Source organism: Festucalex cinctus, chromosome 1 (genome assembly GCF_051991245.1).
Source record: "Festucalex cinctus isolate MCC-2025b chromosome 1, RoL_Fcin_1.0, whole genome shotgun sequence".
Classification (NCBI taxonomy): Eukaryota; Metazoa; Chordata; class Actinopteri; order Syngnathiformes; family Syngnathidae; genus Festucalex; species Festucalex cinctus.
The window spans coordinates 50,855,342-50,882,953 of NC_135411.1; the positions used below are offsets into that span (position 1 = coordinate 50,855,342).

Below are 27,612 nucleotides of genomic sequence, written 5' to 3' on the forward strand. Positions count from 1 at the left end.
TGAAACTCTGCAACAAACAGAATAAAGCATTTAGCTGTTTTAGAAAAAAAGGACTGCATTTAGCAGTCTTTTTTCTTTTTTTTTTTTTTTACTTTTCATTTTTTACATTTTTTCTGTTCAGTTCAGTTGTTAAAAAAGCAATATATTAACATAAAATTTTTAAATGATTGGAATGGGAAAATGTCGTACTTCTTTAATTTTAATGTGCAATACGTTTTAAATTGATTTCAGTATTTTCTATATTCAAGCAGTGTTCAACCTGCACATACGTTACCGCGGCTTAATTAGAATTATTAATCTACGTTTTAAAAAAACAACTTGCTGTTTGGCAAATTTCCTCATTGTTGGACTAATTAACATCAAATTTATTTTCTTAATGGATAAAACCTCTGTTTAATGAACACTTAATTAGGCCAACTACGTTATTGTATTTTATTGTTGGTCGTTATAGTGGTACTACTTGGAAGGCACAGTTGTTGCTTTTTTGTTTGTTTGTTTGTTTTTTTTTCCCATTTGGGGAGGTTTGGGGTGGGGCTTGATGGAAAATGTTTGATAACCACTACGCAACGTCGTTCAGCAACTTTTATCAACAAATAGACCCGCCTTGCACAACACCCACCCGAAAATAAGTTGGCAAAGCCACATTTCCACAGATTCCACCGGTATGGCTGCACAGACTCGCGCTGTGGTCTCAGCCCAGTGGCTGGCGGACGCAATCAGAAATGGCCTCGTAGGCTCCAAAATACGGGTGCTGGACTCGTCGTGGTACCTCCCAGTCGCCAAACGAGACCCCAAAGCGGAGTTCGCAGAGAGGCACATCCCGGGTTCATCGTTCTTCGACATCGTCGAGTGCAGTGACCAAACCTCACCTTACTGCCACACGCTTCCCACGAGCAGCCACTTTTCACGCTACGTGGGCGAGCTGGGCATCGGCAACGATACGCATGTGGTGGTGTACGACGGGCACGAGTTCGGCTTGTACACCGCGCCACGGGTCTGGTGGCTGTTCCGACAGTTCGGCCACAACTCGGTGTCGGTGCTGGACGGGGGCATGAAGAATTGGTTGGCCGAAGGGCGTCCGGTGACGTCGGAGGTGGTAAAGTCGGAGCGCAGAGACTTCAATGTGACCACGAACCCTGCGTGGGTGAAAACTTATGAGGACGTGCTGGAGAACATCAGCACGAAGAAGATACAGGTGGTGGACACCAGGCCTGAGGGCAGATACAGAGGGATCGAACCGGAGCCTATAGAGGGTAAGCAGGCTTTGGTAATAAGAAAATGCAAAAATGTCTTGCTTTATCTTTTCATTTATCCTGCTTTTACGTTTGGATTTCATCTTGAGTTTTCTCGTTTTTATAATCGTACCTGCTTTACTTGCTCAATTTATTTTTATTTTTTTTTTAAACAGGTACTCTTCCTGGCCACTTCCCCGGTGCAATCAACTTGCCCTTTACTTCCTTCCTGGATTCATCTGGAAAGTTTCTGGCCAATGAGGACCTCTCCAGTCGATTCAGAGAAGCCAAGCTGAAATTGGACCAGCCGCTGTGGGCCACCTGCTCTTGCGGCGTGACGGCCTGCTTTGCTGTCCTGGTTGCTCAGCTGCTCGGACACCCGGAAGTGTGCCTTTATGACGGCTCCTGGTCCGAGTGGTTTAAAAGAGCATCTCCTGAGAACATCATCTCGGAGGGAGAGGGAAAGAAGATCTAAGGCAGGTCTAACAACGCTGGAGTTGGTGTTAACAAAGAAACATATATGCGTGTTATACGTGAATTAAACATGTGTACTTTTAAAATGTATTAGTGCTTTGCAGCAGTTTATCATATAATCGATGCACAATTAACTTGTTGCTCAAGCAACATTATAGAAACAATGTATAAAGCTATCTTTTATGCTTTTCTTTTTATATAAGTCTTTTTACAAATCATGTATAACATGTATTATTGTGTCAGTTTTCTTGTAGGATTCCATTTGAACTGTCACACTCATTTGTCATTCTCATTATTCATTAACCAGTTAAGATAAGTAAATATTGAGCTTGTTTAGAGGTAGTGCTTGCACAAGTCTGAATTGCTCATATAGATTTTATCACCACATTGTCTTTCAATAAAATCTGAAATACTGAGACATTCCATTTTCCTTTTTTTTTTTTTTTAGCAGAGGCTAAAATAAAAGTACAGCAATTGAGCAAATGAGAATGAAAAATGTATGTTCTTACATAGCCTACTGCAGGGTTCACCAATTTTGGTCCTCGAGGTCAGTAGTCCTGCAGGTTTTAAATATTTCCGCCCACTAGTCTACCTGATTCATAATCAGCTCATCAGCATGCCCGATAATGACCCTGATCTTTAGTATCAGGTGTGTTGGTAGGCAGAAACATCTAAAACCTATCGAGGACCAGAATTGGTGAACCCTGGCCTACTGTATGCTTTCCATTTATTATCCAGTGATCATTTAGTCAGTCTTTTGATAAAATCCCGCGTTATAAATGAATGAATGTGGTGTAAGCAATCTTGAAATGTGTCCAACTAGTGGTGGGAAATAACCGAGTACAAATACTTTGTGACAGTAGATTTTTCAGATATCTACTGGAGTATATGGCCTGTTGCTCCCTAAATTCAAAACAAATTCCTCTTCTGATATTTCCTTTACTTTGTCAAGGATATTTTATATATAATAGAAAAAAAAAACGTTTTTAAAACTTTTGCACTTAAAGGCCCATGGCGAAGGATTAAGAGTTTTTGCACAAATTTGACCCCTCTGGCGAAATGCGGAATGGACGCCAGCGACGCGCATGGCCAGGATCATGACCATGACGTCATGCTCAGCAATATATCACGATATGTAACTGAAAAATCCAACAAATGCCCATAAAAAGAAAATGTCTAATTATGCATTTATTCATCACGTTTATTGATCAGACTCAGGTCCATATAACAAACACACATAACATATAAAAACTGTACAATGTACAAAGTTCTGCATAGCGCCTCACTGGCTCTGAGCCTTTTAACTGTAAACATTGTAAAGTGAGACAAATTAAAGTGCCTAAACATTTATAACATAACACTGCACAATTGGACACATTAAATCGATATCTACCGTGTATCTACAGTGTATTGATAATTTATTGCAATATATATATATATATATATATATATATATATATATATATATATATATATATATATATATATATATATATATATATATACTTCAATAGTCATGTACGATGCCACAACCAAGATGGCTGTTGGTCTTACATAGGTCTGGGTGTCCATAAAGCTGCCTGAAGGTCCTCCCGAAATAAACAAATTGGGGTCCTCTTTAGCTGTATGCTAGTTACCGAGACGGGGTTAGGATAAATTTTTTTTTTAGCATTTGAAGAAATCGGTGATAAAATAACATCAGCATCCTCGTTTTAGATTGTTTGTGGAGTGGTGAACAAAGTGTCATTATATCGGTTTGGTTATTTACTTCCTTAGTGGCCCATTATTTGTGTTTTCAAACGACGAAGGGTGTGTTTTCTTCGGTTACGCTAACGCCGTTGAGACGCAACACACTACCTAATTTTGATATTCACCCGAAAAATAGCTGGTGGGTGTCGGTTGAAGATAGACTTCATTTTACCTTTAAACTGGTAAGGAGGAATGTGTGAGTATGTTCAGTCGAGTAAATTATAGCACGGGATAGAGCGTATTTAAATTACGTGTTAGACGATTGGTGCCTACGAGTGTTGTTGTCATTTTGGTAAACGCCTTCAGAGGCTTGACTCGGTGCACATGTCTATTATATTAATTTAATAGAGTGAAATGTTCCCATAGGGAGGGGTTAATGAGCATCAATGTCAGGCATTGCGCTTAGCAGACTGTCCCAGGAGCGCAAAGCCTGGAGAAAAGACCACCCGTTTGTAAGTAGTCCCTTCATTATTCCCAAACGTGCCTGCTACTTTTCTCTTAGTACTCGCTCAAGTCGTTTTGTTTCTCACAGGGTTTTGTTGCTGTACCTACCAAGAATCCAGATGGAACCATGAATCTAATGAATTGGGAGTGTGCCATTCCTGGAAAGAAAGGCGTACGTTTCCAAGCACTGAGTTACCCAAGTTTTTTATTTTTATTTCTACAGGAGTCTGAGCTTAAATTATGCGTGGTGGTTTTATTTATTTCGGGGTAGGGATGAGCTACAGTGGACTGTTGATATAAAAAGTCCACACACCCCTATTCAAATACCATTTTTGGGGGGGTGGGGAGGTTGGAAAAAGAGGCCAGGATACATTAATTAATGTGACCTCTAATCTGGGGTGTAGCCTTATTTTACAGCTCCTCCACCGTTAAAAGATATTCTGAAAAGCCTGATGTTGCTAGACATCATTATCATCGTGGCATTTCAATTCAAATAGAGCTGAATTAGTTTTGCAATACTGACATCTTCATTCGATATTGAACAGCTGTTCAGTGCAACATCTAACCAAGCAAGGCTTCTACTCTTTGTGGTTGTGTTTTGGACTGAAGCAGTTTTTACTCCCTTTTTTTGTTAGACCTTGTGGGACGGAGGACTGTATAAACTCAGGATGCTTTTCAAGGACGACTACCCCTCCTCACCACCCAAATGTGAGTCCCACTGACCTCACACATGTTGTAAACATAAGCTGCCTCATAACAAACTCCAGCGCACAATGTCACATATATCTCAAATGTCACTGCCGATGTTATGTCCATAAAAGTTTGATGATATTCCATAAGATTCCTTAAATCTGCCTTTTTCCACCACCTCTCAGGCAAGTTTGAACCACCAATTTTCCATCCAAATGTCTACCCATCTGGCACCGTTTGTCTGTCCATCCTGGAGGAGGACAAAGATTGGAGGCCCGCCATCACCATCAAACAGGTTTTTCTTTTTCATTATTACATGCTTCAGTTCAGGTTTTGCATGTCTTTGTCTTGTGTACATTGTTTCACTTGACAAACTAGCAAAGTACATGTTTTTTGGACGCAAGCAAATTCTTGCATTGTTATCTCAAGATTACACAAGACTGTAGCAATGGTGCAAATGTCACTTAAACGGCATTCTGTTTTCAGATCCTGTTGGGAATCCAGGAACTGCTGAATGAGCCCAACATTCAAGATCCAGCACAAGCAGAGGCTTACACAATTTACTGGTATGCATCCACTTAGCAGTCAATTGCCAGAAAAGATCAATATTCAGTTCATTTTTATTTCATTCTTTAAAAAAAGAAATGAAAGGGGACAGAAAGAAGTAAAACTTGATATCTTCCCCTCATCAGAAGTAATAATAATAATAATAATAATAGTAATAAGAATCAACACAAAATAAATGACATTAAGCAGTCATTGCTATTATGGTAACAAACAAAATGATTTAAGAGCATTACCTTGTGTTATATATATTTGTCCAATAATCGAGCTTTTATACATTTAAAAAAAAAAAATATGAATAGACTGAGATGTTATCGTTATGTAATCCAGATTGTTTCACAGACTGACACATTGAGTTGAAATGCATCGTTCTTTTTGTTTTGGAAAAACATTTGGAAACAATATCTGTTCCTCTTAATTTGTATTCACTTTCCATTTTTGTGAATTTGATTTGCATGTTAATTGGCAAAAATTTCATGATGGGCTTATACATTATTTTAAGGCGGTTAAACTCCATCGATTCATTAAATTTGAAAGTTTTCAGTTGTATAAATAATGGATTAGTGTGGTCTCTGAATCCACATCAGAATCCACACAGACACGAATAGCGCATCCATACATACATCCATCTTCTTCCGCTTATCCGAGGTCGGGTCGCGGGGGCAGCAGCTTTAGGAGGGAAACCCAGACTTCCCTCTCCCCAGCCACTTCAACCAGCTCCTCCGGCGGGATCCCAAGGCGTTCCCAGGCCAGCCGAGAGACATGGTCTCTCTAGCGTGTCCTGGGTCGTCCCCGGGGCCTCCCGCCGGTGGGACATGCCCGGAACACCTCCCCAGGGAGGCGTCCAGGAGGCATCCGAACCAGATGCCCGAGCCACCTCAACTGGCTCCTCTCAACGCGGAGGAGCAGCGGCTCTACTCTGAGTCCCTCCCGGATGACCGAGCTTCTCACCCTATCTCTAAGGGAGAGCTCGGACACCCTGCGGAGGAAACTCATTTCGGCCGCTTGTATCCGGGATCTCGTTCTTTCGGTCACGACCCACAGCTCGTGACCATAGGTGAGGGTCGGAACGTAGATCGACCGGTAAATCGAGAGCTTTGCCTTTTGGCTCAGCTCCTTCTTCACCACGACGGACCGATACAGAGTCCGCATTACTGCAGACGCTGCACCGATCCGCCTGTCGATCTCTCGCTCCATCCTACCCTCACTCGTGAACAAGACCCCAAGATACTTGAACTCCTCTACTTGGGGCAGGACCTCATCCCCGACCCGGAGAGGACACGCCACCCTTTTCCGACTGAGGACCATGGTCTCGGATTTGGAGGTGCTGATCTTCATCCCAACCGCTTCACACTCGGCTGCGAACCGCTCCAGCGAGAGTTGGAGATCCCGGCCTGATGGAGCCAACAGCACCACATCATCTGCAAAAAGCAGAGATGCAATGCTGAGGTCGCCAAACCAGAACCCCTCAACGCCTTGGCTGCGCCTAGAAATTCTGTCCATAAAAATTAGGAACAGAATCGGTGACAAAGGGCAACCTTGGCGGAGTCCAACCCTCACTGGAAACGAATCCGACTTAGTGCCGGCAATGCGGACCAGACTATGGCAACGGTCGTACAGGGACCGAACAGCCCGTTTCAGGGGGCCCGGTACCCCGTACTCCCGAAGCACCCCCCACAGGATTCCCCGAGGGACACGGTCGAACGCCTTCTCCAAATCCACAAAACACATGTGGACTGGTTGGGCGAACTCCCACGCACCGTCGAGGATCCTGCTGAGGGTGTAGAGCTGGTCCACTGTTCCACGGCCCGGACGAAAACCACACTGCTCCTCCTGAATCCGAGATTCGACTTCCCGACGGACCCTCCTCTCCAGCACCCCTGAATAGACCTTACCAGGGAGGCTGAGGAGTGTGATCCCTCTATAGTTGGAACACACCCTCCGGTCCCCCTTCTTAAAAAGGGGGACCACCACCCCGGTCTGCCAATCCAGAGGCACTGTCCCCGATGTCCACGCGATGCTGTAGAGGCGTGTCAACCATGACAGCCCCACAACATCCAGAGCCTTTAGGAACTCCGGGCGGATCTCATCCACCCCCGGGGCCCTGCCACCGAGGAGCTTTCCAACCACCTCAGTGACTTCGACCCCAGAGATAGGAAAGCCCACCCCAGAGTCCCCAGACTCTGCTTCCTCAAAGGAAGACATGTCGGTGGAATTGAGGAGGTCTTCGAAGTATTCCCCCCACCGATTCACGACGTCCCGAGTTGAGGTCAGCAGCACCCCATCGCCACTATACACAGTGTTAATGGTGCACCGCTTTCCCCCCCTGAGACGCCAGATGGTGGACCAGAATTTCCTCGAAGCCGTCCGGAAGTCGTTTTCCATGGCCTCAACGAACTCCTCCCATGTCCGAGTTTTTGCCTCAGCAACCGCCGAAGCCGCGTTCCGCTTGGCCAGCTGGTACCCGTCAGCTGCCTCCGGAGTCCCACAGGCCAAAAAGGCCCGATAGGACTCCTTCTTCAGCTTGACGGCATCCCTTACCAGCGGGTTCGAGGATTGCCAGGCACCGACCACCTTACGGCCACAGCTCCGATCGGCCGCCTCAACAATGGAGGCGCGGAACATAGCCCATTCGGACTCAATGTCCCCCACCTCCCCCGAGACAAGGGAGAAGCTCTGCCGGAGGTGGGCATTGAAATTCTTTCTGACAGGGGATTCCGCCAGACGTTCCCAGCAAACCCTCACAATACGTTGGGTCTGCCAGGTCGGACCGGCATCTTCCCCCACCATCGGAGCCAACACACCACCAGGTGGTGATCAGTTGACAGCTCCGCCCCTCTCTTCACCCGAGTGTCCAAAACATGCGGCCGCAAATCCGACGACACGACTACAAAGTCGATCATCGAACTGCGGCCTAGGGTGTCCTGGTGCCAAGTGCACATATGGACACCCTTATGTTTGAACATGGTGTTCATTATGGGCAATCCGTGACGAGCACAGAAGTCCAATAACAGAACACCGGTCGGGTTCCGATCGGGGGGGGGGGGGGGGGGGGCGTCCTCCCAATCACGCCCCTCCAGGTCTCACTGTCATTGCCCACTTGAGCGTTGAAGTTCCCCAGCAAGACGAGGGAGTCCCCAGGGGGAGCGCTCTCCAGCACACCCTCCAAGGACTCCAAAAAGGGTGGGTACTCTGAACTGCTGTTTGGTGCATATGCACAAACAACAGTCAAGACCCATCCCCCCACCCGAAGGCGGAGGGAGGCTACCCTCTCGTCCACCGGGGTAAACCCCAACGTACAGGCGCCGAGCCGGGGGGCAATAAGTATGGCCACACCTGCTCTGCGCCTCTCACCGTGTGCAATTCCAGAGTGGAAGAGAGTCCAACCCCTCTCGAGAAGACTGGTACCAGAGCCCAAGCCGTGTGTGGAGGAGAGTCCGACTATATCTAGTCGGAACTTCTCTGCCTCACACACCAGCTCAGGCTCCTTCCCTGCCAGAGAGGTGACATTCCATGTCCCAAGAGCCAGCTTCTGTAGCCGGGGGTCGGTCCGCCAAGGTCTCCTCCCTTGGCTGCCACCCAGCCTGCACTGCACCCGACCCCTTTGGGCCCTCCCACCGGTGGTGAGCCCGTGGGAAGACGAATAGCGCGTTTCTGTAAAAGAAAAATTGTTTCAGTGTAAGTTTTTCAATGCAATAGAGGTCAGGTATGGAACAATCAATGAATTATATATCAATAACAAAGCATTCTTGTTAAATGATTCTTTAACATTGTGTAAAAAGGCTACAGTTTGGGATACCTTAAAGGGGCTGTCTGCCGGATTCACTCAGGAAAATGCACATTTTAAATACAGGATGTACACACTTTCACTTTCTCTCAGTCTACACATCTATGTTTTTGTTCATCTTTTGTGGTAATTTCGTCCAGTTAACTCCATTAACGCAATGTTGGTTGAGTGATTGAAGCGAAAACCATATTACCCATATTATTTACTTAAAATTTTGAATTCATTCAATCTTGTCACATGCAATTTTTCCAATATTTTAGAAAGCTGTGGGAGTAGAGCTATGGGTCTATAATTCAGAAAATCATTCTTATTTCCTTTTTTGAAGAGTTTTGCTATTTTCATTTGTTCTGGGAAAATTCCTGTTGCGAATGATAAGTTGCAAATGTACGTTAAAGGCTCTATAATCGCGTCTATAATTTGCTTTATCAGTGACATATTCATGTCTGTAATCGCATGATTTTTTTTTTTTTTTTTTTACCAGCGGAATTTTGAACTATGTACGGCCTCAATAAAAAATGTGGTTTACATTACTTGGTATGATTCCATAATCAATTTTTTTCATTGGGGATATTTTGTGATAATCTTGGAGCAATATTCACAAAGTGGTCATTAATTAAATTGCAATTTCCTCTTTATCATGGATTAACAAGTGGTCCTTAATAAACTAATTTGGAGAGATTGGCTTTGTCATGCCTTTGTTCAAACCTTTATTTATTATCCCCCTAGTATATTTGTACTACATTAATTTTTTTCTAATAATTCGGTTAAGTAATCAATTTTTTGTCATCTTAGGATGGATACAGGTTTATTTTTGTGTATTTTTTTTGTACCTAGACTCTGCTTATTTTGTTCTTTGTTACTATACAGTTAAAAATTAAAAGTACAGCTAAAAAAAAAAAAGTCACTCTAATTTTTATCAGGGTATTAATGACTTGGGTATTATTAAATTAATGCGATGGGCAAGGCTGCCAATCATAATAAAGCTTATGTCACCCATACATATAGTGCCTTAAATTACCTGCCTAATAATTATTAGTGTTTAAAATCCAATATTGTGTTTTCTCCATTCCAGTCAGAACCGGATGGACTACGAGAAGCGGGTCAGGGCCCAGGCCAAGAAGTTTGCACCAACATAAATCTGGCAGGACATTCTGACTTGATAGAACCTGAAGGACCACTCCAACAAGGATCAACTTTTCTGTATTATTATGCCATTTCATAGGTGGCATGTAAAAGCTAACCCCAGCACTTGTTCTATTGGTTATAAACTAAAGAGTTGCTCGTAACGTAAGGAGGACGCAAGCCTCTGTCCAGCCACAACGAGGAGGGAAGCATTAGGAAAAACAGGTCTCCACTTTGCTTTATTCAACTCATGTCAATTTCCTCACAATTTATCTCGACGCATATTTGGGAACAAGCAAAAGGCCAGAGAGTTTTTGCCAAGAGATAATTGAGCGTTTGTATATACTATAAATAAAGGAAATTGTCAAGGTTATGTTTTTATATTCATTTAGCCTGTGGACATTTGTGTGTGGTATTATAATAAAGAACACAATAGATTATGTATTGTGGAATGAAATTGAATAAAAGAACATTTGAGTGCCTCTGGCATTTTTCTCAATGTGTGATTTGTAAATAAGTGCAATTAATAAACTAATAATGACAAGTGTGTGATTTGTAAATAAGTGTACTTAATAAATTAATAATGGCCAGGGCGTGCTTGAGCCCTTTTCTATGCATTGAAGAGTGAAGAGTACATGGTGTTCTCTGTGAATTGTTGTATGCAGATAACCTGGCATTGTTAATTGATAGTAAGGACTCCAACATAAGAGGCTCTCCTGGCAACATGGTATGGAGTCAAAGGGACTGTAAGTCAGCTAATACAAGATGAAAGTAGGAGAAATTCAGACTGACATAAAGAGTAATAACTACAAATCTATAGTGGCTGTAGGAGGAGTAATGATGAATGTGGAAGGAAGCTCAAACGGCGGTAAGAATGACAGCAGCCTGTGGTGACAATGGGGAGAAAGGAATACAGAATTTTAGAAGCAACATGCATATATGAATACCTCTAATTACAGAACAGTTGTGTATCCATAAATGTAGTTAGCGTGATGATCACTAAGAAGATGTTTTGTGTGTGTGTGTGTTTTATTTTTAAATGGTGTTGTTTTCAGTCCAAAGGTGAAACCTGATGTAATGTTCTCAGGTGTCAAGTGTGTGACATTCGTAGGAAATATAACACCTTTTCTTCGCTTTGCCTATCTCGCGTGGTTTGACCTCACTGGGCTGTGGACTGAAGAAAACAAGGCAAGTACAAGAAAAATGTTTTGTTCTTGTGGTTTGTGGTAGCTAAACTGCTATGTTTTTCTTATGTTGTGTTGTTTGTGTATTGTAGATGAGGCCAGTCAAGAAACCTGAGGTGCCATCACTGGTACCAGCTCACTATACAGATCCAGGAGCAACCCTCATCCATGCCGGCAGCTATCACAGGCTGGGTCACCTGCTTCGCATGGACATATTTCCTGGTGTGTCTTCAACATACTTTAACATACTTGTGACAATTGCATAATCCTACTTCAAAAGTTGCAATAGCTTTACTGGTGAGAGGGGGGAAAAAACCTTACATAATATCATTACGTATAATTTCATCGATGAGTTTTTAATAGGATTAAAAGTGTCTGTCATTGCCATGGCAACCCAATATAAACAGTTGCAGCCATCAATGTCATTTCCGATCTGAACGTACAATCACGTAATATTTTTTTCCAACTGCAGCCTTTACATCCTAAACTTTCTCTTCAGGTGCGCCGTTACCATGGAAATCTGTCACCAAGGACTCTTACGTCTGCCACTCACTGCTTATGTGGCCTCCAGATCCACATTTATGGTTTGGCCACAAAACTGATGAAATAGGTTAGAGCTTATTCTTTTTGTATATAATGCATACACCCTCCAATGTGTTTTTTACAGGGGATGTAAAAAGTCTACACACCCCTGTTCAAATATCTCTTTTTGAAAAAGACAAAAAAAAAAAATGTTTTAAACGTTATACAGTAGGCTATGCAGTTTTGACTCTACCCAAAATTTTAACATTTCAAAAAGTTTTAATGAAGTCATGTTTTTTTTATGAAGTGACAAGAAGATGGCTGAGACACCCACTTGGTTAAGGGTCATGAAAATAAACAAAACAGCCTGAGTCTTGTGAGTTGATGTTGTTATAATAATAAGCATGTGGCATGAGAAAATATCGAGCATACAGGCTTTAATAATGTATTTCAATCTCACATTCAAGTAAGATTGGTCTCAACGTTTCTGAGAACAATTAAGGATGTTGGTGAAGATGGTAGTACTTGGAGACCTAAAGTTTTTTTTTTTTTTTTTTTTTAAGTGTCACTCATGTAAAAAAAAAAAAAAAGAGAGAAAGAGAGACAGAGAGAACCACTGTTGATGAATATAGTCTTTCACATTCTAAAAAGATACAACCATACCATCACTATAATCATACTACAATGACTTTAGAACATTGGATGTTTACATGTAAAAGCTCAGTCATCAAATCAAAAATACAATTCAATTCAAAATGTCTTCATTGTTTGAATAATGTTGGGCTTAATTGTGTTATTTTCTAACTTTGTGCATTCTGTCTGTCAATAAAATGCTGCGCTGCTTCGACTGGTCACCAGTGGAGTGGACGGAGAAAAACATTTTGAACCAGAAACTCAACAAGTTGCTGACAGAAATGGTGAAGGTGGGGGCTTCAAATTGAGATCATCTTTCCAGTGTGGTCGACAACATGCATTGAAGTCCTGTTTTTGCAAGACGCGAAGTGTCAAGTTTTGCTGGTTGGCATGTATTATACAATATATCATCAATAAGAGAATGCTTGTGTTGAAATACCATGAAGGTTATTTAATATGGCACATGTAAACTGGTAATTCCCCCCCCAAAAAAAAAACAAAAAAACAAAAAAAACACTTACACAAAAAAAAATAAAATAAAATAAAATAAATGATTTCCTTGAACTGACATGAACCACAAGCCTGCTCAAAATAAAATCTAACTCCTTAACTATTTAAGTTTGTTGTAGTTTTTGTGTGTGATGTGTATAGGCGGCATCAGTGTGGAGGTTTTAGCGTAACCACTGAAACTTGTTCATTGTTACAACCTGCTACTCTTCTTGTGAAGACAGAAACATCAGCTTCTATGTAGAGTGTTCAGTCATATCTCTAGTGCACAGTCACAGTTGGGGGACGGCGGGGGCTGGGTTTGCTCTCCAGGTTTCTGGGTTGGCTTTCCGGCCGGGGTGTCGGGGGGGGGGGGGTTGTGCCCTGGTGCTGCCGCGGCCTGGAGGGCTCCCCTCTTTGGTGGAGGTTCTCATGCATGCCAGATCCACCACACCAGCGTCGACTGAAATTCAAACCGAATTTACTTCTCCCTCCCATGGGTCGCTGAATCAGTGGAGGCTGGTGTCTGTGGATCTCACGCTATTTCATCTATCCTTCCTTTCTTTAGTCTTTCCTCTGGTCTCTTGATGTCTCCCTAATCCTGTTGGAATTCAGATTTATCTGGGGTTAGTGAACGATTCTGGTTTTGTAACTCTGGTCGGTGGTGTCTGGTTGGTGCTGGATTTCACTTTGTTTCATCTTTCTTTCCTTTGATCCTTCCTCTGGTCTCCTGACATCTTCACGACTCTGGCAGGACTCTGAAGTATCTGGTTATGGTGGAGGGTGTGGGATTTATAATAGGTTTCAGGTGAATTAAAGAGCACAAACTCAGGCACGCACACAATAAAGAGAGAGCGATGATGACGACGACATGTTGACTTGGGAAGGCTGCCGAATGAATAATACTTCATTGTAAAATAAATAAATAATAATAATAATAAAAAAATAACAATTTAAAAAAACAACAACAACGCATGCCTGGAAGTATTTTATTTTATTTTATTTATTTATTTATTTTTTTTAGATTTACGTATTATTCATTCGGCAGTTTTCCCATTTTTTTTTATTTTATTTTATTTTTTTTTCAGATTTAGGTATTATTCATTCGGGAGCTTTCCCATGTTTTTTTTTTTTTTTTTTTTTAATGAATGTGATAGCTTATTTTGTTAGAATGTGCTCTGCAAAAATCGTGCGAGGTATGGTCTGTTTCAGACTTTGTTGTGTGGCCACTTGTCTGGTTCAAAAAAAGAAGGAATAAACGAATAACGAAGGAATTTACTGGTAGTCTGACATAGTGACCATCCTGAACAACAAAAAAGTCCTGTAGTTGAGCTCGGCATAGGAATTATTTGTTGTATGTGAAATATTTTGGTATGAATAATAATTTTGTGCTTGTTAGTTTCCTGGAAGTGAGGGAATTTTAGTGTTAGTGAGAGCTATTTGGATGAGCGAGAGAGATTTTTGGCATGTATGAAATGTTTATTGTAATGTGTGAGAGGTTGTTTTTTGGGTAGTTGTGGGAGACATTGTGGTGTGTGAGAGTTTTTTGTAGAAGATTTTTTTCGTGTCGTGTGAGCATGAGTATGAGTACGCATGCGTAAGTGTGAGAGAGAGAGAGCGAGAGAAGAGAGAGAGAGAGAGATTTGTTTTTGGTTAGTGTGAGTTTTTCAGTATTTTTGAAAGGCTTTATGGTGTGTAATTTTTTTTTATCGCATGCATTATCTTGGTTGTATGAGAGTTTTTTTCTTCTTCTCAGGTATTTGGGTCTAAACGGCACCACATAGACATAGACTATAGCTCCTGTGCTCTCTCTTGTAATTGAGCACCACTTGTGGTCTCGTATGCTTCCTCACTTTGTCGCGCTGAAGCCGCCTCGGCCGACCTCGAAAGTGTCATATGTGCTCATGTGCCGCGCTTCCACCTCCACCTCCTCTAACCCTCGCCTGCTCTACACTTACCTCACTCGGCTCACTAACACCCGAGTGACTGCAGCAAGCAGGGCGGCGGGGGTGTTAGGGGCGCAGCAGACCTCTGGCCTGCTGTGGTTGTAAGCAATAAGCTGCAATCGTTTGTATGCAGAAAATGTGGTTTTTAATGCTGCATGTCGTCACACAATAGCCTTTCAGTGAACTTCACGACGGCCAGAGACAAAACATTCCCATGAAACTGTCCTCGACATTCTGCTACTGACTATTCTAGATCTTTTTCTTTTATTCCCAGAATCTAGAAATGGTTGGTTGTCAGTGTACTGTATCTGTATACAATATTATTCTGTTGTAGTCTAAAAACCTATTTCGATTTACACTGTCAAAGAGGAATATATTGAACAATATGTTTATTATTGTGGTCGTTGTTTTGCAGGCCTGCAGAACTGCACTGCATCATGCTCAGAGCAGTTTCTCATCTTGCTAAAGAAGATAGACTAAATATTAGAGACTCGTCTTCTAATGTCAAACAACCTGATGAATGTTTTCTTTTTCCAAAATTCTCTCATTTTGAATTTGATAAATATAACACTTTCCAAAAAAAAACCCCAAAAACCTGGGACCAGCGTTGCTTGCCAGGAGGGAACTATAGGATTATCGTACCATAGACTCAAAATGATCGTATTTTGATGGAAATTATCGTACACACGTCATAACCAAAATACACTGATTTGCAACAGTCAAATATAGTCGTTTTTGTGTTTAAAAGCGCTCACCGCTCACAGGCACTCAAGGCTTCATTGCGGGTTAACGTCACTGATCTGTATATATTACTGGATAGGTCGTTTGAGTCTTGCGCAATTTCCTGTTTGGGAGCGTCCCCTAGGGGCGGGCACTTAACATTCAAACATTCAGTCAATCGATGAATGGACGTCACTCGTTTCTCATGCTCAGCAAAGCGTGATTGGCTGGTATTATGTCACATGAGAACAGATACCTTCAAGGTTCGCAAAAAAACTAGCTGTTTCAGTTTTACTGGCAATAATCCAAAATGGTCAAATTTTTGTACATTTGCCATTTTTTGGGATTATTGATCGTACATTGTACAGAGGGTCAAATTATCGTACAAATACAATAATTATCGTACACCTGGCAACACTGCCTGGGACTGTGGCAACAAAAGACTGGGAAAGTTGATGAATGCTGATAAAAAAACACCTGCTTGGAATATTCCACAGGTAAACGGGTTAATTGGAAACAGGTGAATGTCACGATTGGATATTAAAGGAGCAAAGATGGGGCGAGGTTCACCACTTTGTGAGCACCTACATGAGCAAACAGCAACACATTTATCAGTTTGAACATGAAATATCTTGTCTTTCTACTGTATTCCATTGAACATCAATTGAAAAGGATATGAAAATCATTGTATTCTGTTTTACTTTTTACACGATGACAACTTCATTGGAATGGGCTCTTTGCACAGCTCGACTACTTACTGAACTTAATACCACTCCTTTGTTTTCTCTCGTTTGAGTGTGAGTGGACAATTTGATTAATCCAGGTGTTTCTTGCCATTGTCGTCATGGTTACTGAGGTCAGGCACACCTGAATTAATCAGTTTGTTCACTCATTAAAGACAGGAAATGAAGGAGTAGTATTGAGTTCAAGAAGTAGTGGATTTGTGCAAAGGGCCCATTGGGGTTGAAGATGAACGATAATCAAAAACTGAAGCAGAAGAATAACTAATTATTTGATGCACCTGTAGCTAATGTCAGTCAAAATCTTATCCTATATCAGATCAAAAAAGAAGCTTTTCATTTGCTCACTCCATGGGCCCAAGTAACCTCAGTAAGGAGGGTTACATTTAGACGAATGAATATCGTAAAGCAAAATACAAAATAAGATTGACAAATGTAAAATATATCACTTATTGCAGAAACAAATGGTTAAATAATAATGATAAGAATGACTTTTTTCAATTTTTATAAAATCTTTATGTAAATTTGAGTTAGAGGTGAAAGTCTAACTTATAGTTTATAGTCTATACTCTATAGCATATATGGAAACGAAACCAAATCGAAAAGAAGAGGTCAAAGGAATGATCCCTGGGGGATCCCGCTAGCCTCATTTTCATGACTAGGGTCATCCAGGGGCAATGTTTGGGTCTTGACTCATGACTGGGTCACGCCATGGTTATGTTGGGTCATGACCGTGAGTTCAAGTGTCTGTTTTGAACTGATGTAACAAGTGTCTGTTTTGAACTGATGTAACCAGCATCTAGTTTCAACTGGTTTTCGGCTATGTGATGCTATGTGATGTCAAGAATCTTTAATCTCTTTACTAAGTCAACAGCCAACCAGATGTTTCCATGTCAGTCCTGTTACCCACATGTCTAGCCAAAACCAATGAGATCGATTCACTGTCTATTTAAGCCAAACTGAGAAGTGTGTTTTTGTCAGATTATTGCTTCTGTTACCACTGTTCCTCTGTGCATCTCCGCAGCTCAAGGGGGCTTGACGTCTCGTGATTCTCGTCTAGTAAAGTTTGTTCTATGTCTTTCGATGTTATGCGAATAGAGTTAAAATCTTATTTGTGTCTGCACTGTTGACTCTCCCAAGATGTTTGATGACCTTTTGAGCAAGAAGACATCCTCCAACCGTCTTTTCCTGCACGTTCGCCACTGAAGTGTTTGAGTGGTGGTCTCGGGTGCGCCGTGCGTGGTTGCAGCGGCTTTGACGCTTTTTTAAATAGCTGCATGCTTCTAAATATGGTTCCGTGTTCACTTTTTTTTTTGGGGAGTTTGGATGTCTTTTAAGTTGAGTTTCATTGACTCGAACCACTTCAGAGGACGGCGTGAATGTCTGTCTTGACACTGCGATTGAAACAGGATGTGGTGTTCACTGTCTTTCCAGCGCACATCTTAACGATCGTAGTAAGTTGTGATTGGGGGTGAAGGGTTTGTGACAGGTGGTGGCGAGCGGAGGGAGGCGCTGCATGCGTGTGACATTTGCGCTCACCTTCCCGCCTCACCCTTGCCCGTCACTCTTTCACTATCACTCAGTGCGTCACAGAGAGAAGCTGTGGTTGACGATTGGAAAATGTCAGCGGCCACCCAAAAAGAAAGAAGGCAATAAGGAGGCCAAAGAACGAGTGACAAAAAGAGAGCGAGAGAAGAAAATGAGAGCATGCGGAAGGGAAGAAGGACAGTGAGAGACCAAAGAAAAGGAAATCTTCTGCTCAATTCGACAGTCCGGCAGAAGGGACGACAATGTGACGCTTCTCAGGGATGCACTGCTGTCTTCGCTAAGCCAAGAAAGTCAGGTAAGGTATCAGCATTGTATTTTATAACATGTACAGTTTTATTCAGTCTTCATTTTATATCCCCGTGAATTCTTCATCGCCAAATGTCTTTCTTTTCAGCATATTTGTGATTTATCAAGTGAGGGAAATTACCAACGATAGAAGCAAGATTTTCTCCATCCGTGGCCTTCTTTAAGAGGATTATTTAATGTTACAAGAATGGAAAAAAAAAAAAAACAATTTTCGTTTCTGGCCCTCAGAAATTATATCTAATCTGAAATCACACAAATAGGTATCGTGTATCGTGGCAGTTATCATTAGCTAACTTTGCATTTTAATTTATTTTGTTAGTCATTTCACATTGGCAAAAGGTCTTTCTTCTTCTCAGTTTGAGCACTAAGCAAATTAATATAGGGGAAATATTTTGCAATTAGAGCATTTTTGCCAAGTTATGGGTAAATGAGTCTGAGGTTGTTGTTTTTTTTTAGCCAGCTTTAGAAATTACTTTTATTAATTATTATTATTATTATTATTATTATTATTATTATTATTATTATTATTATTATTATTATTATTATTATTATTGTGATTCTTTTTGTATGATGATGATGATGATGATGATGATTATTATTATTATTGTTATTATAATTAATGTATTATTTTATTTATTTATTTATTTATTTATTTATTTATTTGTTTGTTTCCTCAGTTTGAGCACTAAGCAAATTAATAAGAGCAAATATTTTGCAATTAGAGCATTTTTGCCAAGTTATGGGTAAATGAGTCTGAGGTTGTTTTTTTTTTTGTTTTTTTTTAGCCAGCTTTAGAAATTACTTTTATTAATTATTATTATTATTATTATTATTATTATTATTGTGATTCTTTTTGTATGATTATGATGATGATGATGATGATGATGATGATTATTATTATTATTGTTATTATAATTAATGTATTATTTTATTTATTTATTTATTTATTTATTTATTTATTTGTTTGTTTCCTCAGTTTGAGCACTAAGCAAATTAATAAGAGCAAATATTTTGCAATTAGAGCATTTTTGCCAAGTTATGGGTAAATGAGTCTGAGGTTGTTTTTTTTTTGTTTTTTTTTAGCCAGCTTTAGAAATGACTTTTATTAATTATTATTATTATTATTATTATTATTATTATTATTATTGTGATTATTTTTGTTATGATTATGATGATGATGATGATTATTATTATAATTGTTGTTATTATAATTAATTTATTATTTTATTTATTTATTTGTTTGTTTATTTATTTATTTCCTCAGTTTGAGCACTAAGCAAATTAATAAAAGGGCATATATTTTGCAATTAGAGCATTTTTGCCAAGTTATGGGTAAATGAGTCTGAGGTTGTTTTTTTTAGCCAGCTTTAGAAATTACCTTATTATTATTATTATTATTATTATTATTATTATTATTATTATTATTATTATTATTATTATTATTAGAATTATTTTATTTATTTCTTTATTTTTTTCTTTTCAGTTTGAGCACTAAGTAAATTAATAAAAGGGGAAATATTTTGCAATCAGCGTTTTTGCCAAGTTATCAAAATGGGTACAGTAGGTAATTAGCAGTAAAAAAAAAAAAAAAGAAGAAGAAGAACTTTTGTACCCAAGTATATTTTTAGAATCTGTACTTTTTTTTTTCTTAGTAAATGAGTCTGAGGGTTTTTTTTCACCAGCTTTAGAAATTACTGTTAACACATACTTTTGTTTTCTCCGCATGCGATCAAAATGACTCATTTCTAAAAAAGAAAAGTGCAGCAACTGAATCCGGGAAAGTCACTATTCTAAAACAGCTAGACAGGTCTTATTTATTTCATAATTATTCTTTTTAATTCATTTTTATTCTAAGTACTGTTGTGGAATTTTCAGCAGTTAGGCGAGATGAATAAAATAGTCTGGAAAACAATTTGTCTTTTGGGTTTCTTTATATTTGAAGCTTCAAATATACACAAGTCTAACAGAGCAGTGTACAAGATAGTGGTCTGTGAGAGAGTGCGCAGAAAGACGAAAGCAAGATTCTTTTAGGAATTTGGGAGGCGAAGGGAGGGTCAACTGGGCAGGGAAACATGCAGTCTCTTCCGAGCAAGCTTATCAGTGAAGGTCACTTTGTTATTCCTTCATGTACAAAGAAGGAGCAGTCCATAAGAAAACAAACTCCAGGTGTCCATAATACAATACAGTACAAACTTATGTTGATACATGTTAAATAATTATTTTACATAACAGTACAAACACACAATGTGTGAGTGTTAACCGTCAGCTTAACGTAGCTTCTGACCTTGTCTATGGGCCACATAGTAAATAACTATAAATCAACTATAAACCTTTGGTCCCATTTCCATGAGAAATGTTCATCAAAAATGACTTTTTCACCCCCACCCATTCCTCAAACTTTCCATGTTGTGATACTAATATGATACTACGCTATTTGACCATTCTGTTCATAGATGACTATACTGAAGATGGGGACGTTACAGCCTTATTTCATCTTGGTGGTTCTGTGTTCTCTTCATTCTCTGGACTGTGAGGCAAACTTGCAAGGTGACACTTATTTTGTTTGTTCATTCTGTGAACATGCTAATTAGGGGTGGAATCCTCTGGGTACCTCACAATCCGATACGATATGCGATACAAGGCTCACGATTACGATTATCTTCACGATATGACGATACCGTGATTATCGGTACATTGGTCAGGTGATAAATCCACAATAATCTATGATAAAACTACTCAAGACATAAACTGATGTTTTTCAATGAGAAAATAGCTTCTTTTTGTACCATCATTGAAACACAATATTAAAATTGGTGTCTTCTTTATAGTGAGTACTTTAGTGTATTATTTTTTTTTAAACAAATGGGGTATTGCCACGGAAGAGGCGGGACTGTTTTTGCACACCAGTTTGTTTCCGGTTCAGTTTGCGACGTGTGGGCTGCGTCAAAAATACTTGTGCTTCTAACTTTGTGCCCCTCGGTTACGCGTTCGCAACCCGGACCGGAAACAAACTGATGTGCAAAATCACGTCCCGCCTCTTCCGTGGCATAGCCTATACCCCATTCAAATGTCTTCTTGACAGAGACCACTTTCTGTGAACAAATTTGTGTCTTTATTAAACACTATAACATGTCGGTCAGTTACATAGTCAATTGTTTCATTTTTTTAAACTGTGACATTTTTTGTGTAACATTGCAAAAGTAAATAAATAAAATTACTTCAATATTAAATCAAATTACATCAATATTAATATTCCTCAGAAATTGTGTTCTTTAAAAAGTCGAAGCATAAAATGTGTTTTAAAACATTAAAATTGAAGATATAATACACATTTTTCATAGAAACATATGGAAAACTGAGTCACTGTTTTATACAAGTAAAAGTAAGCTCACGAGTCTTCTTCGCCTGAAGACTTCCGTACATTTCCCCGCCACTCTTATGAGGTGCTCCCTCTAGCGGCCCACCAAGTAATTGCTCAATAAGTAATGAACAATGGAGCCGTTACAAATATTCATACTTGGCGTAGGCGTATCGTTACTCAATCGGGAGACAAAGTATCACGATTTATCGCGATGTCCACCTGGCAAACACTAATATCAGCTATCAGCATACACTGTTGACTCACACCAGCTGACAGGTATAAAAACTTCATTGTATTCACAATGATTAATCACTGACATTTGTTCAAATTATATCTGCTTGTATGGGCCCCATTTTCAGCCAATTAAAGCGTCTCCCCTCATAACCTTTAAATGCGATCTACATGCAATGTATATGAAATAGTCCTGGTTTTAGTGAGTCTAAAATATAGTTTATAGGGCCCGACAAATCGTATTTGTGGTCTGTAAGGTTTGATTATAAGCATTTTATAAATGCCTGTATTGAACATGACAATCAAGATTACTCCAAGGGTGCCAACCTTCATTTCCTTCCAGGACAACCTTTTCATCATTTATTTGGATTTCAGGGCTCACCTGTGTGAATGACTTCATCAACAATGTCACATGTACAGTCAACAGTTCTTCAGTGGAAGATTGCATGATCTTTGGCTTCAAGAAAACACGAATCAGGAAAGATGGAGTAACAAGTGCAATTCTCATCAAGTAAGGCACATCACTAACATGTAATATTTAATAATAATAAACATAACAATAATAATAATAATATTAATAATAATAATAATAATGATCATAATCATAATATAATAATAATAATCATAATAATAAAATATACGTAATATGTAATAACGATGATTTGTATTCTTTATCAACTTAGTCAGAGCTGCAAGGTGGAACAACAACGTAACGAGCTTCCAGGATGCAGTTTTGTCTTTGAAAATAGAGTAAGTTCATTTGTTTACAGGAATGTAAAGAAACAAAATCATAGCAGTCATTTGCGGGGACCACTTGTCATTGCATGGACCCGTAATTTTGATCCTCTCTATTTTTTTAATGTCTCAATGGGTTGATCCAGAAATTCACCCTTTTTGAGGTGATGCCCAACATCAGCATGGAATGTAACGGTGCGTTGGTGGACTACCTCCAAGACTATAAACCTCAAAATCACAGTGCGTATATATTTTTTTGTCATCACTTTACATTTTCTTTACATCTATTACCAGAACAAGTCCAAGGATGTATATGTATATGTATGTGTTCAGTCAAAATGCACCCGCCAGGCCTCCCAAATGTCAGCCTCACTGAAAATGACACGGTGATCGATTGGCATCCAGGTAGCCCCCGCTCCACGCTCCTCAAAGCTTTTGACTACAAAGTTCAGACTCAAAAGAGCGACCCAACGACAAAGGCAAGTGTGTGCGCATATGTGTTTGTATTTGACGTTTTGAGTTGAATGTTTTTATTTATTGGCGAATGTACTTTATAAAATAAAGGAAAACAAAGTTCTACTATCTTATTTTTTATTTTTATTTATTCTGTTATCTTATTTTTTATCTTTTTTTATTATATTATTATTATATTTTTTTATGCTTCTGAAGGACTCTTGAGAATACAGTATATGAGGAGAGCCTAATGTGTCAAATGATCATATTTCCTCACACACTGTACAGTATAGTCTTGACTCTTGACTAGTGTTGTTCCGATACCGTTTTTTGGCCCCCGATACGATACCCAGTTTTGCAGTATCGGCCGATACCGATACCATACCGATACTTAAAGTTTTTTTTTCCTCAACATGAAAAAGCTGTCCTGCCATTGATTCAGAGCATTCAAGGGCCAATAGGATATCTTAGATTGGCATGCAGTGAAAATGTCACATACCAGTGAATGTCGTGCACGAGCAAGACACAAGATGCTGCATCCAAAATCCTATATTAGCGTTGGAATTAATGGTATCGGCATGTTACTTGTGAGTAGTCACCGATACCACGGTTTTAATGCAGTATCGGCACCTCTGCCGATACCAGTATCGGCACCTCTGCCGATACCAGTATCGGTATCGGAACAACACGACTCTTGACACAGACTTTCCAGCTTAAACTTAAATAGCTGTGATGCTGCTAAACAGCCTTTGCCACTGACAAATGTATCTGTGTCCCACCAGGAGGTTTACACATTTCCCACCAATAAACCACAATTAAGGATCGGGCAGCTGAAAGGCAAGCACCAGGTTCGTGTAAAGGTCAAGCCAGCGCGCAGGGAAGGCAGCCAGTGGAGTGATTGGAGTCCGACCGCTTCCTTTGTGGGGCCAGAATCAGCAAATGAAGGTAAGGAGAGAAGCCTAATGCCAACTTGCCGGCTTGTCACACTCTAACTTTTTTTTTTATTTCAGACTGGAATCTGTTTCAAACTGCGATAATAATAGCTGTTTTGATCATCTTGGTTGTCATGGTTATCCTGACGCTGGTGTTTTACAAATGTAACATCAGTATAAGGTGAGTACAATTTGTGTTTATGCCCACTTATGTGTTTGTAGTTTGAAATCACTTTGCATGTACTTGTGAAAGTTCGATCCAAAGGTGTTTGTTACCTTAAGTCCCATCAGATGGTGGTACACTACTCCAAACAATTTTTGGGGGCTTTTGCCTTCAATGAAGTTTTAATGCAGCTCTTGGATCGCTACAGATTGTGCAGGTGTGCCTAATAAAGTGGCCTACCTAATAGTTCTTGTACTATTTCAGATTCCCCAGAATGAAGCCAGTTCCAAATCCTTCAAAGTACTTCCCAACTCTCCATGATGGAAATTTAAAGGTAAATAATGTTTATAAATATGTGTATGCACGCACACAAGAAAACGAACAAAAAAATAAAACAAAAAAAAACACTTCAAATTGTCATTATGACTGTCATTCTCCAGAAATGGCTGAACCCGAGCTGTGCTGAATCCTTTCACATTGTCCAACTTGTCGACCACATCTCCCCAGTGGAGGTGTCTGAAAGCAAGGATGCGGGTCTTTCCCCCTTCGCCCCACCCGCCTGCAATTGTGCCCTGCAACCTCCAATTAACATCAAACCTTCGGCTCTTTCGGATGAGAACAGGCTTGTGGACAATTCGTCCTCCACTTCGTCGTGTTTCTCCAACTTGGGCTACTTTGTATCCGGCTCCTCCGGCAGCTCCGTTCAAACTGAGCCCAATCCTGTCAACTTTGCATATAAAGACGATTTTCACATTGTGGACAAGGCGCATAATCCGAATCTTCACCTCTCTCTGCACCTTTGCTCTGCTATGTCTGAGTCTCCAATCTGCGAGAGCTTGAAGAGGACACAAAGTCCTGACTCCGGCTTTTGTATTGGAAAGGAAGATGTTGAAGTCGAGGAAGAGAAAAAAGTTGTGAATGGGGAAGAGCAACAGGTTTCAGGCCACCGTAGCTCCTCACATCTTAGCCTCCCTCTCCATCTTCCAGCGCAGATAAGTAGACCCTCGACTCCTCCTGATCTCTCGCAGATAGATAGCGCTCAGACGCAGGCACCTATGCTAGCAGCTAATGTTGTTTGTACAACATACAGGCCTTCCTCTATGCCCGTGGAGTCATGCAAAACAGGCTATTTCATCCTGCAAGAGATACAAACTACTTTCAGCAATGCGTCCATCTGAGATGGATCCATTTTTATTTGTTGTTGCCGAAACTCATGATTAACTAAAGCTCTCCGACTCCGTAGAGCGCAGATGCCTACATCACAGTCGCTCTGTTAACAAAAGTGAGTGAAAAAAAACACTGCTTTTGTATGCACAATCACGTCAATCAGTATGCGCTCTGGCAAAAAAAAAAAAAAAGGATATTTATTGTATTATTTAGTGACTTCAACTCAAACCTTGTCATCTAAAACCAGCCACACACACCAGACGAAACTGGAAAATTGCAAACAAACTGCAAGTTTGCAACCTCCCAACTTGCTGCAACAACAACAAATACGTGGCTTTATAGCGACTACATTTTTATTTGCCACCTATATTATTTTATTGAACCGGAAACGTCAGGGTGCGATTGTCAGGGGAAGAAAACGCGGCTGGTTTTTAACAAATAAGTTAACATAAACACAGAGCATAACACAATGAAATGCCATTGGTGCACTCTGTACCTAAGAAAACAGAGATACTGTGTTAAAAAAAAGGAAAGAAAACTAGCAAAAGGAGAAGAACTGATTCAAGTCAAATCAAAAATATTTTCTTAGATCTTTATTAACATTGTAAAATGACTTTTTTGGTAGAATGATTTTTTTTTTTGTAAACGCTTAAAGGGGAAGTCAGCCTTAAACATTTCTTAACAATAATATGCTATATGTGACCTCACTAATCTAAACATGACATTCTGATTAATATTACATTTGCGGAATTTGAGTTATGAAGCAAAATCCAGCCATTTTTATCCATCTCAGGGGGCGGCCATTTTGCCACTAGCTGTCGACTGAAGATGACATCACAGTTGCTCAGGGCTCAGGCAACAGCCAATCACAGCTCACCTGTTTTCTGAAGATGAGCTGTGATTGGTCGTTACTTGAGACCTGAGCAACTGTGAAATGGCAAAATGGCCGCCTTCTAATATTGATAAAAACTGCTGTATTTTGCTGCCTACCTCATATTCCATGAACATAATATAAAGCAGAATACTGTATTGAGACTGATGGGGTTGCATAGAACATATTATTGTCAAAAAAAAAAAAAGAATGGGTTGACTTCCACTATAATGGTGGTTTATTGTCCATGTTTAAAAAATCAATTGGGAGGGGGTAATAAAAAAAAATCAAAAAAAAAATCAATTGGATATACAATGTGCGTCAATTTTATGGACAGTAGATTTCTGCCTTTTCAGGGCAGGACCAGCCCCTAGCAGTGGACCACTGTACATTTTAACTGTATGTGCTTTTTCAGATTAGGTTTTTAGGCTAGCAAAATTCACAATTTATTCACCACAGCCAAGGGAATATCTTGCTTCTACTATTTTACTGTGTCATTGTTGTTTGATTCCTGGCTTTTTTTCTTTTCTTTTTTTTTTAAATGCTGCATGACACATCATCCACATCATCCACAGAGTTTGAAAAAAAAAAAATGTAACAAGCTTATTTTGACAAAGTAGAGAGTACAGACAAAAGTGGTTTGTGTTTTTGTCTCTCGTCTGAACCCAGAGAGAACATTATGTTCTAGGTGTATGTGTCTATTATGTATGAAACAATGGAAAAACAAAATACTTGTGTTTTTATCTAAATGCACAAAAATCGAATGGGTTCTTGCTTAGCAAATGTACCATATGAAAAACAGCAAACAAAATACCTCTGCACTATCAACTGGAAAATACTTTTTTTTTCCTTTTGTTAGCAGCTGCTAAATAATTGTACTGAGAGGCATGTGAATGTTTAAAGGCATGTGAAGCCCTTTGATACTATTTTGTGATTAAGGGCTATATAAATAAACTTGACTTGGTTCATTCCAAGGGACCTAATGACGCTTAACAATATTTTTGAATATAATTGAAAATAGATGCAAAATAATAAATAATCATGAAAGATACAAGTATGTGATGACAACAGTTCAGTAAGATTTGTTTGTTGCTCACTTGCTTCATTTAGACACACCTAATGCTGCTTGATACCTCCCTGTTGAATGGACACGAATATGACAAAAGCTGTGAAGTTGATTCGATCATGTGATATGGGCATTTCGATCATTGCAACAACATTGGAGCTGCGCTTTGACCCATAATGTATGTATGTAAACCACCATTTAAGAGCTCTGCTATCAAATAAAAGATACTTGAGATGAGTTACTGTTGATGTTCTCGCGTGCTTGTAACATCTAATAAATGACGTCATGCATTGATGTTGATGACGCCAGCAATAAAAATTCTTCATTTGTGGTTTATTTGTGTGTGAGAATCATTGAGGCCATTCATTGCTCTTGTCTGAAAAAGATGCAGTAAATTTCCAGTGCGCATCGAGCAAACAATACAAAATAAAATGGGTCACCCTGTGACTTCCTGTGTCGCTGCAGCAAGTGGGCCTGAGAAATGGG

General features: G+C 39.9%; 3 protein-coding genes across 3 annotated transcripts; all 3 read left to right on the forward strand.

Annotated features, from left to right (window-relative positions):
- The first annotated feature begins 585 nt into the window (after positions 1 to 585).
- On the forward strand, positions 586 to 2,124 carry LOC144033832 (3-mercaptopyruvate sulfurtransferase-like). The gene is made up of 2 exons (XM_077494227.1): positions 586 to 1,253; positions 1,409 to 2,124. The coding sequence occupies exons 1-2, from the start codon at positions 665 to 667 to the stop codon at positions 1,705 to 1,707; spliced, it is 888 nt and encodes a 295-aa protein (XP_077350353.1). The 5' UTR covers positions 586 to 664; the 3' UTR covers positions 1,708 to 2,124.
- Positions 2,125 to 3,289: 1,165 nt separating this feature from the next.
- On the forward strand, positions 3,290 to 10,549 carry LOC144032621 (SUMO-conjugating enzyme UBC9-like). Its single transcript, XM_077540103.1, has 7 exons — positions 3,290 to 3,637; positions 3,822 to 3,907; positions 3,988 to 4,071; positions 4,535 to 4,607; positions 4,775 to 4,884; positions 5,076 to 5,155; positions 10,013 to 10,549. The coding sequence occupies exons 2-7, from the start codon at positions 3,842 to 3,844 to the stop codon at positions 10,074 to 10,076; spliced, it is 477 nt and encodes a 158-aa protein (XP_077396229.1). The 5' UTR covers positions 3,290 to 3,637; positions 3,822 to 3,841; the 3' UTR covers positions 10,077 to 10,549.
- A 7,291-nt stretch (positions 10,550 to 17,840) lies between these two features.
- Positions 17,841 to 27,460, forward strand: il2rb (interleukin 2 receptor, beta). The gene is made up of 10 exons (XM_077540104.1): positions 17,841 to 18,136; positions 20,601 to 20,694; positions 22,115 to 22,250; positions 22,423 to 22,489; positions 22,621 to 22,714; positions 22,808 to 22,953; positions 23,710 to 23,872; positions 23,938 to 24,040; positions 24,287 to 24,356; positions 24,463 to 27,460. Exons 2-10 carry the CDS (start codon positions 20,601 to 20,603, stop codon positions 25,198 to 25,200), a joined length of 1,611 nt encoding a protein of 536 aa, XP_077396230.1. The 5' UTR covers positions 17,841 to 18,136; the 3' UTR covers positions 25,201 to 27,460.
- Positions 27,461 to 27,612: the final 152 nt, after the last annotated feature.